Source organism: Papaver somniferum, chromosome 3 (genome assembly GCF_003573695.1).
Source record: "Papaver somniferum cultivar HN1 chromosome 3, ASM357369v1, whole genome shotgun sequence".
In the NCBI taxonomy this organism is placed as follows: Eukaryota; Viridiplantae; Streptophyta; class Magnoliopsida; order Ranunculales; family Papaveraceae; genus Papaver; species Papaver somniferum.
The window spans coordinates 30,951,582-30,972,420 of NC_039360.1; the positions used below are offsets into that span (position 1 = coordinate 30,951,582).

General features: G+C 35.6%; 1 protein-coding gene across 1 annotated transcript; it reads right to left on the reverse strand.

The window, feature by feature from the left end:
* Positions 1–725: 725 nt before the first annotated feature.
* On the reverse strand, positions 726–4,035 carry LOC113355731 (F-box/kelch-repeat protein At1g55270-like). Its single transcript, XM_026598667.1, has 3 exons — positions 3,378–4,035; positions 1,664–2,364; positions 726–1,530 (listed from the first exon to the last, which is right to left on the reverse strand). Exons 1-3 carry the CDS (start codon positions 3,411–3,413, stop codon positions 975–977), a joined length of 1,293 nt encoding a protein of 430 aa, XP_026454452.1. The 5' UTR covers positions 3,414–4,035; the 3' UTR covers positions 726–974.
* Between the last annotated feature and the right edge of the window lie 16,804 nt (positions 4,036–20,839).

Genomic DNA, 20,839 nt, shown 5'->3' on the forward strand with positions numbered 1-20,839 from the left:
CTCCTTCTTGCTCTTCTTGTTGTTCAGGATTTGTACCTCGTCTTCTTTCAGCAATTCTATTACTTCTTCTAGTTGTCGTTCCTTGTTCAACAGTAGATCCGATTCTCACCATCTGCAAGTTCAAAGAATTAAAAAGCTTTCTCCACAATTTCCAGGCCTTACTTTTCCCAAGATTCTATAGATTCACTATCAGGATTTATTAATTTCCCTGTTTCTGGCGCCAAAAATGTAGTTGCAGTAAATCCTACAACCACACCCCAATGTATCTAAACAATCTTCTAAGTTATCATAATGAACTCTTTATTGATTATTAAGGTTTAGAATTGATTACAAGATATTATAATGACTTTACTTGCTCTCCAAATAAACTTTCTCTCTCCTAGTTTCCTGTCTAGTACACACTAAAAGATCTCTCTTACAAGTAAGAAACTCTTTCCCTTATATAGGATTTTACATAGTGGATGACAGCTAAGAGATTCACTATTTTCGGAATTTCTGTGCGTTACATTCGCTCATATACAATCACTCATTCTCGCACAGACTATACTTCGCATAGATCATCATACTTTGCTCGTGACTATGCTGACATCACTCGATGCGTCATCTCGACTTTGTGGTGTGCGATAGTCCTCGCTTACATTAGATAATCTTCACTTCGCATAGTTAATGGTATGTGCGATATTCCACTCCTACAAACAAAACAGGCAGGCAGTTCTGAATCAAAAACGTTGAACTACTGATTCAGAGAGGAGGCACAATTTGAATTGTCGAGTGTCTGGTGTAACATATAAGATTGCAGTAAAGTCTTATGCTATCATATAAACATACAATGAGTACAACTAATGAAACAACAACAAAAAAGAGGTCTTCTTCCATGCTTCCTTCATGACCAAGGCGATCTTAACCAAAAAACTCCAGAAGATCTCTACAAAAATAAGAACAGCCGCTAGACCTAACTTCAAATCAGTATCCGTTTATGCTTGAAGCATCTGGCAATGAAGAAGATGAACTTTTATACGGTTCCGGCTGGAAAAACTTGACCAGATATTTGTGATGAATGTCTTGAATTGCCCTTTTCCAGCAATAGTCTCCCACAAATGATCTGACGTTGAGCTTCTGCCATTATCAGCATTTGATACATCCACCATGGAAATGCTCATGTTGTTGCGTATTATACATAGCTTTCCGTTTAATTGGATAAGAGCCGCTGCTTCCAAGGCACGAGAACTACCTAGATGCAGCTTACTATCTATATGCTTTCCCCAAGTATCAGTAGCCACGTCATAAATCCTTAATCTGCACCCATCCTTGCAATCTAGGGCATAGAGATTTCCGTTCATAGATATACTTGGGTTCCTCCAACCTGCAACCATTCCATTATAGACTGCATTCCAGCTATCAGTTTCAGGATTGTAGACTTCACTTATGACCTGCCGGTGAGGTCCCAGTCCTTTAAGAAACCACTTCCCATCGTGGACAACTCCAATGAAAGGTACCATTGCTGTTTCCATCTCCGAAATAAAGGACCACCTAAGTTTTCATTTTACCAGAATTATAAAGATCAATTCATTGATCAAGCAACAGAAACCAATATAGAGGAAGGACAACATAGATAAAAAATCGTCTCCATTTTCACTCAGCTAATTGAACTTTAAAATAATACCTGTTCTTGTTAGGGTCATACACTTCGGCTGATTTAAGAGATCGATGACCGCCTTCACTCTCACCACCAGCAACATACAAGCAGTTGTTTATGACACAGGAACCAGAAAAATGCCGCCGCCGCAGCATATCTGGAGCTCGATGCCATTTATTAGTACGTGCACTGTAAAATATTACTCGTCTCATTGATCCTTTGATCGGATCTTTCCCTCCAAATAAGTAAAGGTGACAGCCACTAAGGACAGCAGACCCAAACCCAAGGGCTTCTGAGTATTCCTTGGGAACAGGAGGAAGAGGCTGCCACAGTTGGTAAATAGGGTCGAATGCATGAAACAAGATCTTCCTATCTCTGTCTCGCTTCATGACATATATCCATTCTTCTGCCATTCCAAGGTTCTTACGAAGAGAGTAAAAGAAGTTTCCTGCTAGGAGTTTGTACCATCTTTTGCAAACTAAACGCAATTTGCGGTGCTCATTTCGAGGAACTCGGATCAAGCATGCTATTGCCAAGTCATCAGGGAGTCCAGGTAAGAGAGGTAGTTGATTCCGACTCCTGGCCTCACGTGAAGGTTTGTGTCTCGAAGGATGGATTGATGGTTTTATGTTAGGTTGCATGCAAACCCTTGTCCCAGGCACAAACTTCTTTGCCCCAACAACTGTTTTCAGCCCTGCATCTACTCTGCAGAGACATGTAGTATCAACCTGCAATGATTTATTTATTCGCATTTCAGAATACTGGCAACTGAAGAATGGGCACAAGTTACCCACATTGTTATAGACTTGCGTCTCTGATAACATACATACTCAAAATTGCTGAGCCTTCAACAGATTAATGAAACAAATAACTTGTACCGCTTGAAAATGACAAGTTACCTACGCTACAACCTTACTGAGTTTATCTTCTAAAAAGTTCGTTTGTAGTTCTAAAATTCAACATGAGCAACATTTTCTTACAAACTATTAGCAAATATACTAATCTGAACACTCGAAAAGAATTTCAAAGAGATTTAGTTTAATCCACTGCTCGTGTTTAAATAGTACAGGATGTTAAAAACAATGACCAACTCATGATAGAATCTACTGCCATAAGTTTGCTACTAAAATAAAACTGTCGCAGTAACCCAATGTTGAACAACATAGAAACAAATTCCCTACTGGAACAACATCAAGAGATCCATGATTCAGTATAACCAAAAAGTGAATTTTCTAAACATCCAATTCAGCAAACCATACTCTACAGAACAAGTCCCATAAGACTGTGCAACTGCAAACCATCATCGTGTATATCACAAGAAAAGTAGTTGGATAACGAGACATTCTCTAAGGGTTTTCTCAGCAATTCACCGCCAACAGAACTAAATACAGGGAGCTAAATTGACAATGTCTATCCAATCCGACTAAAGGTCTATCTAATGACTATGTAAAGAGAAATTGTTCAGTTCAGGAGTTTCCTAGTTCGACATATACCAACTTTCATCTAACTATGTAAAGAGAAATTGAATGATGACACCAGCTAGTGTTCCTATAGAGAAAATCAAACCAATTTCAAATAGATCCACCTCATAATCATCTAAACTCTAAAGTTCTCATAAACCCTATAATTAATAGACTTTAATAATTGAAAAAACTAGATGCAACAATAGCCAAATTTGTCAAGAAATCAAAAGAAAAAAAAATGAAATTCAATCAAGAAAGTAAAAGAGAAAAAACATTACCAGAGCAGGTTGAATCCCTCTCTCCATTCTCTTCATTTTGAAGAAGAAGAAGATTCACTACTCTTAAAACCTCTCAAGTCCCATCATTCACTTAACTGAAACAACACTAAATCAGTGACCCAATTCTCACAATCTCTTCATCTTCAAAACCTCATCATTCAAACTCAGAACCCCACAAATTCTCTCTTACCAAGTTCAATCAATCTCAAATAAATATCCCTTTACTGATGGAAACCCAGAAAAGTCATGTATTTTTCCATTGCAGCCCACCTCAGAAAACTTGACTAGAGAGCAAATCTCAAAACCCTACTTCTCTACCTACTTGATCTCAAAGACCTTAAATTCTCAACCTTTTTTCACGAGAAGAAAATGAAAACCCACCTTGAGAAATCTATGAGAGTGTTGTTTCCTCTTCACAGTAAAACCCCAGTGTTAGTCAAACGATCTTCAATTCAAAGTTCCAAAACACTACAAAGGAAAAAGGGTATATCAAGAACTAGTCGAAATGAAGGAGTTCCAAAACACTACATGGGAAGGAGAGACTAGTCAGACAGATATATCAAGGGCTAGTCGAAATGAAAAATAATAATAATAATATTATCCAAGTAATTATCACATAAAAATCACGGATTATAATTAATTAAACAATCAATAAATCAGATTCAAGCGTCCAGTAGACACAAGACAAAATATACATGAAGTGTGTTCGGGTATTTTTTATCCGTCCGCATTACAACTACTCTGATATAAAATAACAATAAACTAGATTCAAGCGTCACGCGTGTTCGAGTATTTTTTATCTGACAGCATTACAACTACTCTGATATAAGATAATTATGATATTGCCGGAACAAAAGGTTCACATATTTAAATATCTTACAGATACGCATTCAATTATAACTATAAATCAGAATCAAAAGTGTCGTGTGAATGTGAAAACAAGCAGTGCTCCTGAACAAACAAGAAGGTTTGAATTTTGAGAGTTGACAACTAGATACAAACATAGAGGATGAAGAATTCCATTCCACCATCATTTACAAGAAAGGTAAATTGGAGTTTAGCTTTTGTATTTAAGAGTAGAAAAGAATACAACAAGAAGAATGACCCACTTAAAGAAAGAATATTTGAGGAGAAATGGAAGGAAAAGTAGACAAAGGTGAGTTCATTTCTCTGATGGATGGATGTAGAGGAGAAGAATCAAGAAGAACAAGTCTAAAAAAGATCTTTAAAGTAGAAGAGAGTGTGTGTGATATTGATGGAGTTGAGTCCATTTGTTTATTAATTATTTGATGAAAAAAAGATACGATGAATCTCTCAATATTATTATCATTCATAGCTACTCCTCCTACCAAATACTAGTATACTTTTCTTTTTCTTTTTCACTGTTTGACTTTTGCTATAAAGAGAGCAGATCGAGAGCAAAACATGAGTCTAACTTTGTGCATCCTGCACCCTTGTAAAAGATTTTTCTTTCGCCATCTTAATCATTCTTAAATGGTACTTTTATAGCGCGGGAGATGAAAATCGTACAAATAGTTAAATTAGTCGTTGACTACAATACCAATCAAAAAAATATCAAATTAGTAATTTTTAAACAAATGCACACCATATGACAAATGAGCAAGCACAAATAGAGCCGGAAAAGAAAAGTAAAAAGAAAATGTAATCAAAATTGGCTAGTTAGAAGTTACTGCTATTGTACTATCCTTGTTTCGGTAAAAGTGGTGTTTTTCCTTGTTTCACTTTGCCTGAAAATTGGTCAAATTGAAGAATTCAAAATATCATTTTTTCCGAAACAGACGTGGTATTTGTTTGAGCCGGTTATAAGCGCATGAATCCTTCACTCACTATTGGTTTGGGTGGACAAGCCAAAGTAGTGACAACCAAGAGTGACCAGAACCACCAATCCAACGCTTAAATGAAAGAATTTAAATGCAATTGATGGCTATTGTTGGTGGGGGAGATAACGCATTCAAGTAAAGTAACAACAGTTGGTCCCCACAAGAACTCAATGAGTCTGGAGATTGATCGGTTTGTGTCCTGCTTTTCTTAAGTTAGTAACTAAGATCGCCTTGAGAGATGGATGGAGACTGGACAACAAAGGAACAGTGCAATTTTCAATACTAGGTCGGTGAAATATTTGAAACAAATGTTTCAATGTAATTCTATCCAGGGGAACATAATTTGGAAGAGTAGTGGGCTTTTCTCTTAGGTTAGCACTGTGTGCCCTCTTGCGCATCCAATTTAATAGAGACCGATTTCAAATTTGACATCCACAACCGAACACGGATGGAGGGATTGGGTATGAATGATCTAGTGGATCTTTTTATAATTAAAATTTTAAACTAAGAAAATAAAACTAACGATAATGACTTGAATAATGACCGATCAAGAAATTTAAAAAAAAATGACTTAAATTGCGTCTAAAGCTCAAGCCCTAAAAGTTTGATGGAAGGAAATGATGAAAAGAGAAATGGTGGACTATTGAAATACATAGTTAACATCATATATCATAAAAATCTTATGAGTATTTTAAATTCAACGGATGCGGATGTCCGATGGATTTGTAAGAGTGTATACACATCCAATCCACCATCCGTCGGATCCCAAAAGTTACATTCGCATCCAATCCACTAGTGATGAAAATCATGGATTTCGAGCCAAATGATCACCCCTACTATAGGAAGCTAACTGCATCTAGATTGTACAGTTGGTTACGATATTTGATTTTTGTTTTTCATTTTTTTTTCTAGATAATAGAAATTTTATTGATACTAAAAGAATAAAAAAAAAAAACAACTCACTCAGGGGTGAACGTTTACATGCAACCATCCACCAAATCAACAAAATCTATAACAAGGTTTATCTGCCATTTCCAGATTTAACATAAATGATGGCCAGTGTAAATATACTCTCTTCTCACCCCTAGGTAATGTAGCTCCTAACTTAGCTAGGTTGTCTGTCTCTGTAACTATGTACAAAATTGAAACTAGCCAGGCTTGTTAGAATTTTATTTCATCTAGTAACTACATACCAAGGAATTTTATTGGACAAGAAAGACCTGATAATTGAGGTTGAGTCTGTCCTGATGCATAATTGAAGAAATCCTCTGCTTATTGCTCATTCACATGCATTTATTACTGAAAAAACTTCAGCCATAAAATCTGTTACTTCTCCCATACCACATGTAACAGTTATTTGAAAATCCACCAACACTGTATCTGCCAATAAAACCATATCCTGTATCTCCAAGATTCCCTCTTGCAGCGCCATTACATCATAAGAGGAATATGAAGAGAGTGGATGAATGAGTGAGTAGTAAAAAGGAATCAATAAGTCTTAAGTGGCAAAAAGACTTCTTTTTTTTTATAGTGATATATGAAAATTGCGTAATGGGAATTATGAATAACCATGAGTTAATATTTACCCTGATCTAACATATATGTCAAATCGATGAATTCCTAATAAACAAATATCGAAGGTTTTAGCTTTGCTCCGTCATCATGACGTAAGCATCTATGTTCTTCGTGTCTTTGGATTATTTTCCCTCCTTGTCTGTAAATCAAAAGTTTAACTAGTTTCATTTTCTCATATTTACTATTATTAACTAGATCTGCATTGAATTTCTATAAATATGGGGCTATTTGTTAAATGAAGTTATTCAATTATTTTAGAAGATCATCCAATACCAACACAGGAATAGTATAGATAGAAGAATTGGAAAAAAATATCCATTACAAGTGTTGTTACATTTACAACTTCATATCAGCATTATACATAGCCTTCAGAATCCTAAAAATATGAATGCCAACATAGATAAAGAAACATACATAATTACTATAAATATTATCGGGATTGTTCTGAAGATCACAAACAAACTCAAAATCATTCACAACCCTGTTACCTCCTATCATCTAGTCCTTAATCAAAATTTGATGATGGATACTAGTTATCACTTGTAAAGGAGGAAGTTTATAGACCTTTACCATAATTTCAACCACAATCTAAATAAAAAACATTAGAAAAGCCTCATTGTCTCTTCATGAAGTAGCCCAAATATTTCTATGATCTTTCAAACCAATATTATCCTTCTCAAGATCTTTATAGTGCCTCTTTGATGATGGAAAAGAATCATCATCATATCTTTTATTGTGGTTTTCATTATCATAATACCCCTCCTCACTTTGTCGTTGATGGATGTTGTTAGAGTCCCATAACCTCCATCATCTCCTTAAACATCCTTCATGTCATCGTCATCATCATCATTATCATCATCATCATCTGTTTCTTCATCACTTTCCAAATGATCCTCGATCACATTTCCATTTATGTCAAGATAATCAATCTCTTCAACATCTGAATTAACATCCAATGCTTGTAGCATAGTTTTTGAAAAAAAGTGGAAAACATACTTTCTCCGATAAATAATCTCTGTATAAGGCATCGTCATCCCTTACCTGACATCCTACCTTTGATCCTTCTTCTGAGAATATTTCTCCGACCCCTCCTCTTCCTCAACACCTGCATCCTCAAATTCTTCATCTTGATGACTATCACTCTTTGTCGCACATCGAGGTTTCTTCCACATTACCTCGGTATACTCTCTTTCCCTTTCTTTCCTTGTTGCGCTAGCTTCCTTTTTCTTATTCCATAGTTCAAACTCTTCACTCTAGTTTTATCCGATTATATTCCTCCTCTCCGACTTTTCTGTCTATTTTTTTGCTACAAAAAATCCCTCAATCTCTCTTGATTGTGATGATTCAAAGTATGTGTTTCTCTTCTTGCATATTCAAAATTCAGAAAGGATTGTTGTTATCATTGTTACCCTCCTGATTTCCATTTCCTCCTCCAACATTTGCCATTTTCTTATTTGAATTATTTCTTAATTAATTCTCTTTTGTTTTAGAAAAAGCGGGGGTCTAACAACCACACCCAATATTTCGCTTAGCAATTTGTATGAATAAATCCCAATATACTTTTAGGAGAATCAACTAGATAGTCAGACTCAATCTTAATAAAAGTATACCAAAGAGTTATATCTCACTTTCTCGATTTAACACTTACTCAAGCTAGTAGAAATCTGCGAGTCTAATTGAATACAAGAGAAATCACTTGAACGGTACCAAAGACCAATGTTCAAGGATCAATCAATTTCAATCAACAACCAAAGGTTGGATTTCCCAATTGATCGATTAAACGGACAAACCTGTGATATTTCAATTATATAAAAAAATATAATACGGAAAAGAAATAACACGGACACCAGAAGTTTTGTTAACGAGGAAATCGCAAATGCAGAAAAATCCCGGGACCTAGTCCAGATTGAACACACACTGTATTAAGCCGCTACAGACACTAGCTTACTACAAACTAACTTCGGTCTGGACTGTAGTTGAACCCAAATCAATCTCACACTGATCCAAGGTATAGTTGCGCTCCTTACGTCTCTCATCCCAGCAGGATACTACGCACTTTATTCCCTTAGCTGATCTCACCCACAACTAAGAGTTGCTACGACCCAAAGTCGAAGACTTTAATAAACAAATCTGTATCGCACAGAAAAGTCTACGGTAATAGATAAATCTGTCTCCCACAGAAATACCTACGAGTTTTTTTTCCGTATTTTGATAAATCAAGGTGAACAGGAACCAATTGATAACCCGGACTTATATTCTTGAAGAACAACCTAGAATTATCAATCAAATCACAAGAATGTTAATCGACTAGCGAAATAAGATATTGCGGAATCATAAACGATGAGACGAAGATGTTTGTGACTTCTTTTATATCTTTCCTATCGGAGAAATCAATATCAAGCCAATCTTACAATTGTACTTAGTACGATAGAAACAACAAGATCAGATCACGCAACTACAAAGAAAATAATTGGGTCTGGATTCATAATCCCAATGAAGTCTTCAAGTCGTTAACCTATAGGGTCCCAATAGAAACCTAAGGTTAAAGGAGAACCGACTCTAGCCAATACAACTATTATTACACAGGAGGTGTGGGGATTAGGTTTCCCAGTTGCTAGAGTTCTCCTTTATATAGTCTTTCAAATCAGGGTTTGCAATCAATGTTAGCTTAGTAACTAAGCATTCAATATTCACCGTTAGATGAAAACCTGATTAGATTCAAGCTAATATCTTTCAACCGTTAGATCGAAACTTAGCTTGTTACACACAAATGAAATGCACGTTTATTTAGGTTTGTGTAACCGTACCCAAACGTGTACACTTAGTTGGTTCAACAGTAGTTAACCAAATGGTTAGCCATATGAGCACTTTCATATCAACCATATTCTTCTTTACCTTAACTAGTTAAAATGACTCAAATGAACTAGTTAGAGAGTTGTTCAATTGCTTAGATCTTATAGAAGTATACAAGACACAATCGAAGCAAAAACGATTTGATTCACTCGAATCGATTCATGAACTTTATAGCCACGGTTTGCAAATATGCATTCCTTAGTTTATATAAGTTTAAGTTCGCGAATAATCGTTTTTAGAAAATAACCAACTTAAGTACGCATACTGGTACGCGGACTTAAGTACCCGGAATAAGTTTGTTTTCAGTTCACAAACTCTAGCAGAAATTCACGGGATGTGAACTTCCGACAGTGCGCATACTGGTACGCGGACTTTAGTTTCGGTTTTCCTAAGCAACAAAGTATGCATACTTTGGTTCAAGGAATAAGGACTTACACACGTATGAGTTACCACACAATGTTTATATCCAACCATGGTTATATATTCGAAACTCTCATTTCAATCATTGAAACATTCTTAAAGGACATTATATAGTTGTTGTTCACAAACCATTTTCGTCAAAACAATTTTCAAATAATTGAAACTTAAAATGACTTTCCTCATTAGTAAAGATGAACTTGGCCAAAGCGAAAGCTTACCAACACATATTTCGAGAAATAGATAAGCGAGATAAACTCGGCTCGAAATAGAAAATGTGTATAATCATAGTCTATATAGCAATACGACTTTTGTCTCAATACAGGGTATAGAGTAGATAGACTTTTGAGTGATAGATAAGTTCAAGTCTCCACATACCTTTTAGTCGATGAAGTTCCAGCAGTTCCTTGAGTAGTTCTTTGTCTTTGTATGATGATCTCCATGGAGTCTAGATCTCAACTACACTTTCTATCCTAGTTCGAGACTTAGCTATAAATAGACTAGAAATCAAGACTTATAGTTTTGACAACTAAACTTGACAACAAGCTTGAGACAGCAACGCTTGCGAGTTCGACCGAGCAGTGCTCTAACAATCTCCCCCTTTGTCAATTTTAGTGACAAAACTATCAATACATATGGAATAAAAAATAAATAAATAAACTTTTGTAGCTTCTCTTCCACATGCATGATATCCTTGGTTCATCAACATTACTCAAAATCTTCGTCACTTTCAAGTACTCCAATGATTCCAAAGATTGTAAGTTTAGCATCATCGTTGTTGAAAATCCGTAACTATAACAATGAGAAAACAAGAATTCTCTATCATTGTTACACAGTGTCATAGTATTATTACACAGCATCAAAGTTCAATTGTATCACATCTTCGACAACAATGCTATGGTGATATGTATCACTCCCCCTTAGTCAATACTCCATCTCACATGGAAACCACTCCCCCTTACATAATAAACCGAAAACCATATGTATTTGTAGTGTGAACTACACATTAATTCTCCCCCTTTTTGTTAATAAAATTGACAAAGGTACTAAAACTAGTGGGATCCTAATGAAATTTCCATAGAGACATTTCATGACTAAAAGAAAGCACATACCAACTTTTTAGATGCAATCATATAGCCGAAGCTAAATGCTTTCATCAAGGAGTTTATAAAGATACAAGATAACCCCTATAATATTCCATAGACGCACTCCCACAAAGATTTGGCAATCAATCACAAGTTCGATTAAGAACTCTCCCCCATAAAATGTCATTCCCGAAAGAAAAACAAGAGCGACCTTACTTTCACAAGAAAAAAAGGATTTCTTTGGACATAACAAATCACATACGAATATGAATTTGAATCCAAAAATACTTAATTAAATTAACCACAAGAAAACCTATGATGAAATTAATCGGAAATGATCAACATAAGAGAACTTACGGAACCGCACAGTATATACATAAAATATGGATCGGGGAAGATCAATACTGCGGAATAGACAAGGATTCATTCTATTTTCCATCACTATTTGCACAATGACATACAATAGACATAATCCTTTTGTAATGTCAAAAGTTCATTCATTTTTTATCAATACATGCATACCGACATATGAAAGACTTAACTTTTGACAAGGTATGGGACAATCATAGTTCACGTACACATACACACATATCCCATAACAAATTGCAATATATAAAACCATAAAGATTAATACTGCAAGAATCATCTTCCAAACAATTTTTAGAATTTAAACAAATAAACCTAAAAAATAATGAAGATGAAAGTGTTGGACATAGGTATGTGTGATCACAATAATGGCTATTCCAAACTCTAGTTATTCTTCTAAAAAAAACAAGAAATAAAATTCTCATCAGAAGATTTACTAGACATATAACTCATATAAATCATTTCACTTACTTTGAATACTCTTCTCATATTCTTTGTATTCATCAAGCTCATCTTCAATCAGATCGATTCTAGATTCCGTATTATCCATCTTTTCTTCAAGTCTCTTGGAAGAGGCTTCAAGTTCACTTTTCAGGGCACGAACTTGTTCTAAGACGAGATTCATGGTTAAGGAGAGCTTATCAAAATGAGAAACAGAGGATTTCCTATATAGAGAGGAACCATGAACGTCAGAGTTCACCACATTATCGGAAGAATCAAACCTAATCTTCTTAGAAGGAAAAAGAACAGTCCAAACATCATTTTCTTTGCTTGAAAGACTTGAAGAGGACATGATAGAAGAGATAGATGAAATGTTTATTCTAAGGAGAAAATATTCGTCTTAAAAGGAACTGAGGATAGAGGATAAATATCTAAATTGACCTTTGACCAAAAACCCTAACTGAATTTGGTTATCCTTAGAAAAAGTCTTAAAGGAGAAAAATCGTTTGTAAACATAAACAGTTCTAGGCTAAAACAAATTGAAACAATAACAGAAATATTTAGTCACAACCCTCTTGAAGATTATAATTTTTGTCTAAGAGGAATAGAAAAAAATCATCAACACAGAATTACAGGATGTAATTGTTCCAATCCACTCCAGGACTGGGTGACTTCTTACGAGGGGATGAAGTATTTATTATTCCTTGTTTCTGTCTTGTTTTTAAGAAAGATGAGTTGTGTACACCATTCTTTCTTTCTTTTACCACAGTTTTGAATACCTTGATTGTTGATTTTCGCAAACTATGCAGCCTTTTGGAAATCTCAAAGAACGAGGGTTTTGTATGAGATTTCTTTTTCTTCTTCTGCAAACAATGTTTGACAGAGGAGAGCTTCTCATGTTTTTTAGTGCTAAAGGTTTTAAGATAATCCATATATTCATATATTCATATGAGGAAATCACAAGATTAGGTACGTTCTTGTGGTTTTCCATACTATCCTTGTCGTCAGGGTGACTTAAGAATGATATAGAATCAGGACGAATTTGCTGACAATTTTTAAGAGGCATCATCGAAGAATTTCGACATGTCTTATAAGAATCACGATTACAACTGATCACCTCTAATTTTAAATTACACAGTTGCCATTCCAGATCTTCAATCTTTTTAATTAAGACTTCCTTTTCCAGTTGGCGTATTTCTAGAGAAGTAAGATTGTTTATCATGCAGTAATCAGGACTGTTAGGACGACAGACGTGATTATCAACAAAAAATTAAGAGAACCATCACAGATATCATCGTCAGGAAAGTAGTCAAGAGTAGCCACCCATGCTTTAGTTATCTCACTTAACTCTGTATCAAGACTTTTAGAAGTATCATGGACACTTCTGTAGCACTTGAAACCAGTTTCACTCACATAGTTTTTCTGAACTTTTTTAGCAATTGACTGAGCCCTCTTTTGAGACTTTCTTTTACTTTGTCTAAGAGTTTTCTGAAGCTGTTGTATAAACAGTGACAGAATCGAATTAAAGCAATTCTCATCCCTTTTATCAATCAATTTAGGACGTCGGGACTTACAATCAGATGAAGCAACATGTTTGCTAAAAAGGTGATGCTTTCCTCTTTGTTCAAGTTCAAGATCGAAAATTTTCAACTGCCTGGCTAAGGAATTTCTGGAAAGTGTATCAAGGTTATTTCCCTCAATGATGGCATGCTTATTAGAATCGTATATAGATGGCAGCGATCTGAGAATTTTCATCACAATGTCCTTTTCAGGAATAGTCTTACCCAATGCAAAAGATGCATTAACAATTTCAGACACTTTGTGATTAAACTCGTCAAATGATTCTTCATCTGCCATACGAAAGTTTTCCTAGTCAAAATTTAGGTTTTGAAGTCTAGATTCTTTCTCAATGGTATTTCCTTCAAATACGGTTTCTAAGATATCCCAGGCTTCTTTAGACTTTGTGCACGTAGTCACATGATGCTGAAGATCTAGGGTAATGGCATGTATGATAGCATTTAAGCCGGCAGAATTTTGCTTTGCAACAAGGATTTCTTCTGGACTATATCTACCGATATACTTAGGTATTGATACATCGCCTTCTATATTAAACAGAGGATCATAGCCATTAACAACACGTACCCATGTTTGAAAATCACGAGCCTGAAGAAAAGCACGCATAGCAATTTTCCACCATAGGTAGTTTGAGCCATCGAAGACTGGTGGTACATTTATGGAGATAGAATTCCTGTCCATAGAGTCAGATCGCTACAAACACAGACTTATAAGGTCTTTAAACGTGTTTGCCTGCTCTGATACCAATTGAATAATCGGGGGTCTAACAACCACACCCAATATTTCGCTTAGCAATCTATATGGACAAACTCCAATATACTTTTAAGAGAATCAGCTAGACAGTCAGAATCAATCTTAATAAAAGTATATCAAAGAGTTCTATCTCACTTTCTCGATTCAACACTTAGTCAAGCAAATACAAATCTGCGAGTCAAATTGAATACAAGAGAAATCACTTGAACGGTACCAAAGACCAATGTTCAAGGATCAATCAATTTCAATCAACAACCAAAGGTTGGATTTCCCAATTGATCGATTCAACGCACAACCTGTGATATTTCATCTATATAACAAAATATAATGCGGAAAATAAATAACACAGACACCAGAAGTTTTGTTAACGAGGAAAACGTAAATGCAGAAAACCCCCGGGACCTAGTCCAGATTAAATACACATTGTATTAAGCCGCTACAGACACTAGCCTACTACAAACTAACTTCGGTCTGGACTGTAGTTGAACCCCAATCAATCTCACACTGATCCAAAGTACAGTTGTGCTCCTTACGTCTCTGATCCCAGCAGGATACTACGCACTTGATTCCCTTAGCTGATCTCATCCACAACTAAGAGTTGCTACGATCCAAAGTCGAAGACTTTAATAAACAAATATGTATCACACAGAAAAGTCTACGGTAATAGATAAATCTGTCTCCCACAAAAATACATACGAGTTTTTGTTCCGTCTTTTGATAAATCAAGGTGAACAGGAACCAACTGATAACCCGGACTTATATTCCCGAAGAACAGCCTAGAATTATCAATCACCTCACAATAATCTTAATCGACTAGCAAAAGAAGATATTGCGGAATCACAAACTATGAGACGAAGATGTTTGTGACTTTTTTTATATCTTGCCTATCGAAGAAATCAATCTCAATCCAATCTTACGATTGTACTTAGACAGCAAGATCAGATCACGTAACTACAAAGAAAATAGTTGGGCCTGGCTTCACAATCCCAATGAATTCTTCAAGTCGTTAACCTACAGGGTCTCGATAGAAACCTAAGGTTAAAGGAGAATTGACTCTAGCTAATACAACTAGTATCACACAGGTGATGTAGTTTTGTAGTGGTAAGTAAAGTGTTCGTTTCTCGGACTTGTTGAGATTCGATTTTAGACTTAATATAATATGTACAAGGAAAGCTTTCACAGTATCGAGAGGTACTGAGATCCAGGATTCCACCAATTCCATTCATGTAAATCAATTAATAACTCCAATCAATTATAAATCAAATATTAAAAATATGGACTCTTATTCTTTGCCAAAAATAGATTTTTAAAACTTTAGATGTAAATCACAAGCATGGTGTATCAAAAGCTCTTACGTCTAAGCATACACCATCAAACGAAATCACAACTAATTAGTAAAAATCATGAATCAATTAAAATAAGTGCAAAAAGTCATAAAGAATTATTAAAATTACCACATGCGTGAAATAGGGTTTCCTCCGTCATCCCAGTGTTGGGGTTTAGCTCCTCATATTAATCATGATCTCAAAATACATGTATAAAGCTCAAAAGTTGATTAAAAGGGAGTAAAACAATTGAACAGAAAAATCGCAACAGAAATAACTGTTGCAAAGGCGTTGTTCACTGTTACAAGAAGAACGATATATATGAAGTGCTGTTGAGACTGCAGCTGCGACCCCCACAACTTTGTCATATACAATGTTGAAGAACAACTGTCTTCAGACGTCTGTTCTTCGTGTTCTTCAGCAGCATCAGCAGCAGAAACAGAGTTTGATCGAACTCTGATTGCTTCTTCTCTGGCCCTCCTTAGGTTCCCAAACTCTCGACACCCCTTCTATATGACCCAACCAATATATTTATATCAAAAAGGCCGGTTAAATCTCTCCAAAATCTTCCAAAATCTCTTCCTTTCTCTTCACGGCAAAGTTGCGGCAATTTCTTGTTTTAGAATTTATACGCGTTTCTGAGCTTTCGTTTTGATCCTAAACTCTTCCTTAGATAGATACAAATCTTTGGGAATGTTTATAGCACTTTAATCTCTCTAAAATTCCCCAAAAAAAGTCACACACGCGACTTTCCATATTTTGTTGTTGTGATAAAAATCCGTCGATTTAGCCCAGTATAATCGATTTCAACACCCGTATTAGATTCCTAGACCCATAAGGAGTCTATCCTATGAAAATCAGAGGTTTAATCAACCTCAAAATCCTCCAAATCACGATTGGAAAAACTGCCAGGAGAGTTTCTATTTTCCCGCCCAAATTCAGAATTTGAACGTGAAGGGGAAAGGTTACCCCTTATCCAGTGGTCGCCCCTTATCCGCTTTTGGAGTCCGTATAACACTTGTCCCTTGGGTGCGTTTAGTAATTTTTCTGGGATGTTTTCAACACTTTTCTCGGGGTTCCTCCGGGGTATTTCTGGGATGTCACTGGTACGTCTGCTACGGAGGTTCAAATGCCACGTTTTGAGCCAATTTCGCCGCAAAAGATTATTTCTCCAAAAACACCTACAAAGAGATAAAATACCAAAATAAATACAAGAATGAGAACTAACAATATATAGAATCGAGACAAATTAGACACAAAAATGTGTCTATCAAATACCCCCAAACTTATTATTTGCTAGTCCTCGAGCAAAACTAAAATAGAAAACAAAATCCTAACTCATTGTCGCAGGCATCGTCGATTGCATTTAGCGTATGCAATAAGACTTTAAACCCCTAGGTGTCCCTAGTGGCCGAGTTATAGTCTCGGGAGGGCTTACAAGAGATACACCCACAAAACCTTTACTCCAGACCCTAGCTATCTACGCAGAACCTTGGAAGGCACTAAAGAAACTCCTTGGTTGGCATGCTTATTGACTACAGGAGGAAGTACCCTGATGCGAAATTCCAATTGTTGTACACGAGTTTGCACTCAAGCATACTAAAATTCATATATAAGTCACAGAGCTCTACTCAGATAGTTGCACTATGGACATCATATTCGAAGTCAAACTAATCACATGGATAGATCAAGAAGATGTATATAGAGAACAACATAGATGGTTTTGATGTTTACTAGGTGAACGGTGTTTCTCATATCTGTCTGAAGGCCTACGCCAAAATGAACCTATTCTAATGGACTGAGATACTAGTCTGACTTATATCAACACACTGGCATATACAAGGGAACCAGTGGTCGATAATCCTAACTCTATGTCAACTCAGCTGGCATATACAAGGGTACCAGTGGTCGACTTTATTGAATTTATTCCGGTTGGTCTGGTGGTCTGGTCTCAAATTTTTTATTTATTTATTTTTTCTTCAACTTTTTTTTCTCTTCTAACTTTTTTTTTTTTTTTTGTATCTCAGTCACTCTAATTCACCCTAGCATTGGTAACAACTTGAATCGTGAGCCCCACCTAATCACTTAGAGAAACATAGTTTAAAAACAAAACAAAATAAAAATAGAAGTGAAAAGGACTCAACGAGATATGGTGAAACTATCATGTTATTTCTAACACCTGAGCTCTGTGCTTTTATGAATAGACTCTTTAGATGTTGCCATCTAATCAGATTGGTTCCTCAACTCCTACAACCAACATGCTTCCATCCACTTAGATTAGTTAGTGCCACCCTTAGTAAACATAAATTTCTAGGCTCTGGAGTTTATTTATACTGCAACTAAAAAGTTTCTCCCATACCCCCAAACTTAAATCTAACATTGTCCTCAATGTTTTAAAGATAAAATTAAAAGCATGAACAAGGATAAACTGTTACCATTTGAAGCAAAAGAGTTAAGGAAAAATATTACCGTGTTGCATGAAATTGGGTTACCTCCCAAGAAGTGCTAAGTTTAAAGTCCTCAGCCAGACATTGGAAGATTTAGTCACCTCATAGAATCATATATTAATATCCAGAATAATTGTGGGTCATCGAAACCAAATAGAGCTATCACGAGTAAAAGGAATCTGCAACATGCCAAGAAAATCAAATAAAGCACACCTTTGTCTAGTTTCTTATTTAAGACAATTACATCTAGTTGTGGTTCAGGTTCAGGTTCTATAACTGGGTCTAGATAAAATATTTTCATGGGTTGCGTTTCCTCATAAGTTAGATCCGAATGTTCAAGCTTAAGAGTCTGGAAAAAATCAACTAAAAACTTAGTAGCACACAATAATAACCTGAATAATTGAGGATCCTCTAAGTCAATTAGATTTGACTCACACAATCGACCACAATGAAACTGGCGGTCAATCTTAAGCAAATATGTCAGTTCTATTTTCCTAAAGTACTTAGGATTAGTCTCAAAACTTAATATTCGACACATTTGAAAATCATACATTCCCACATTTGGAAGAAAAGTATTTAGTGGGAAAACAAAGTCAATCTGGGTATCATAGCCTGGTTTAACCACATCAACCAGAGGATGGGTTTCTAATAACTGAACTTCGTTATGGACATCACTAGGTTCAGGAAAACGTGTATGAAGATAATCTTGTAAAATGGTTGAGGCAGATATGTCAATACCCAAGTGAGGGACCTTTCTAAGAGTTAAATCACATGGAGAATGATAATCACCCCCAAACTTGGAGTTTTGGGTGTCTCTAGATAGACTAGCTACAATTTCCCTAATTTCTAGATCATCAGAATCATGAAAATGGTCAATTGCTTCTTCTAGGTTATACTCAGGTGATGCCTCCTCACACATGTTTAAATGCTCTACGAGTTCATCTTCTTCGTCTAAGACTATTGTTTCTAAATCGCTAGACTCTAAAATATTTTTCTCATAATAAACTCGTTCCTCTAAACCATTATCGGCTTCGTAATCAAAAGAAAATACTACATCGTCTAAAACGGGGGTATCTCTAGTCAAATCCTCGTCCTTTTGAATAGGTGAATAATTATTAAAATTATTTGGATTTGAACTAGAAATAATATTATTATTAAGCTCAATTGGAGTAACAAATTCCTGATCGCTATGCATACTTATTTCAAATTCTTCTTCAACACTATCCTCATCATAATCATCATTGTAATAACATGAAAATGGTTGAACCTCATCTAAACAAGTAGTGTTACCAATTTTATCCTCGTCATCTTGATTCTGAAAATTACTATCCTCAGTTTCAAGGGTATTATTGGAAACACTATATTGGAAATTAAGATTATTTCGAGCAATTCTTTCGTTCGTCTCAGCTATCATCTTGAAGGATTCCTCTATAGAAAGTTCTCTTTCGTCATAAACTAAGTTATTCATCTCAGCTAACTTACGTGTCGACTCCTCTAATTTCCTGAGGGACTCTTCTAAAGGAGAAATATAAGAATTTTGCTCGTATGACCGGTGCGTGTGTGGATAGTAATTGGGCTCATCAAGGTATGAGCCATAACCTTGAAAAGGCTGATGTTCCCAACCACTATTCACACTATGGTCAAAGTAGTAACGTCCATTTTGAAACTCAGTCGGATATTCGTTGTATTGGCTATTGTAATACCAGTTCGACATTCTATTGCAGGGGTGTGAGTTGTCACACAAAATAAAACCCACTGACAGGGGATTCGTGGGTGGATAGAGTCTTACCTCCCGTACCAGACGGGCGATGAACCGTTGAAGTCGACTCAGGCACCGACTCCGAGGAAAGGATGATGTCAGTGTACGAACCCGAGGGGCCGAGACAGTATCGTAACTGTGTCGTCCTTCCCTGCAAACAGTTTATATTAATCTTAAACCCTTTCGTAGGGTTTTAAAAAAAATAATGTCCAGAAAATAAAGTCCAAAAAAAGTGTCCAAAAAATAAAAAAGAAAATTACAAAAACTAAAACCCTATTTACAATTTCTAAAAATAAAACAAAATAACTATATACAAAATATTCTTCTTCACTCCTTTTGGATTCCTCTTTTCTTTCCTTCTTTGGCGATGCTTCCTTTTATAGCACTTTTTCTTTCCTTGTAGCTTCGATCGAAATCTGAAAAGAATCAAAAAATACCAAAGGCGTAAAAGAAAACAAAAATTCTAAAAGAAATAAAATAAATCTAAAACCTAATACAAATCCGCGTCGGCGGCGCCAAAAATTGATGTAGTTTTGTAGTGGTAAGTAAAGTGTTCGTTTCTCGGACTTGTTGAGATTCGATTTTAGACTTAATATAATATGTACAAGGAAAGCTGTCACAGTATCGAGAGGTACTGAGATTCAGGATTCCACCAAATTCCATTCATGTGACTCAATTAATAACTCCAATCAATTATAGCTCAAATATTAAAAATGTGGACTCTTATTCTTTGCCAAAAATAGATTTTTAAAACTTTAGATGTAAATCACAAGCATGGTGTATCAAAAGCTCTTACGTCTAAGCATACACCATCAAACGAAATCACAACTAATTAGTGAAAATCATAAATCAATTAAAATAAGTGCAAAAAGTCATAAAGAATTATTAAAAATACATGCGTGAAATAGGGTTTCCTCCGCCATCCCAGTGTTGGGGTTTAGCTCCTCATATTAATCATGATCTCAAAATACATGTATAAAGCTCAAAAGTTGATTAAAAGGGAGTAAAACAATTGAACAGAAAAA

Excerpts from the sequence above, each read along its gene's own strand:
- LOC113355731 (XM_026598667.1), bottom strand. The coding sequence starts at position 3,413 with ATGAAGAGAATGGAGAGAGGGATTCAACCTGCTCTG. Across the intron at positions 2,365-3,377 it reads GAGGGATTCAACCTGCTCTG|GTTGATACTACATGTCTCTG; the intron begins GTAATGTTTTTT and ends AAATCATTGCAG. Across the intron at positions 1,531-1,663 it reads TATGACCCTAACAAGAACAG|GTGGTCCTTTATTTCGGAGA; the intron begins GTATTATTTTAA and ends ATGAAAACTTAG.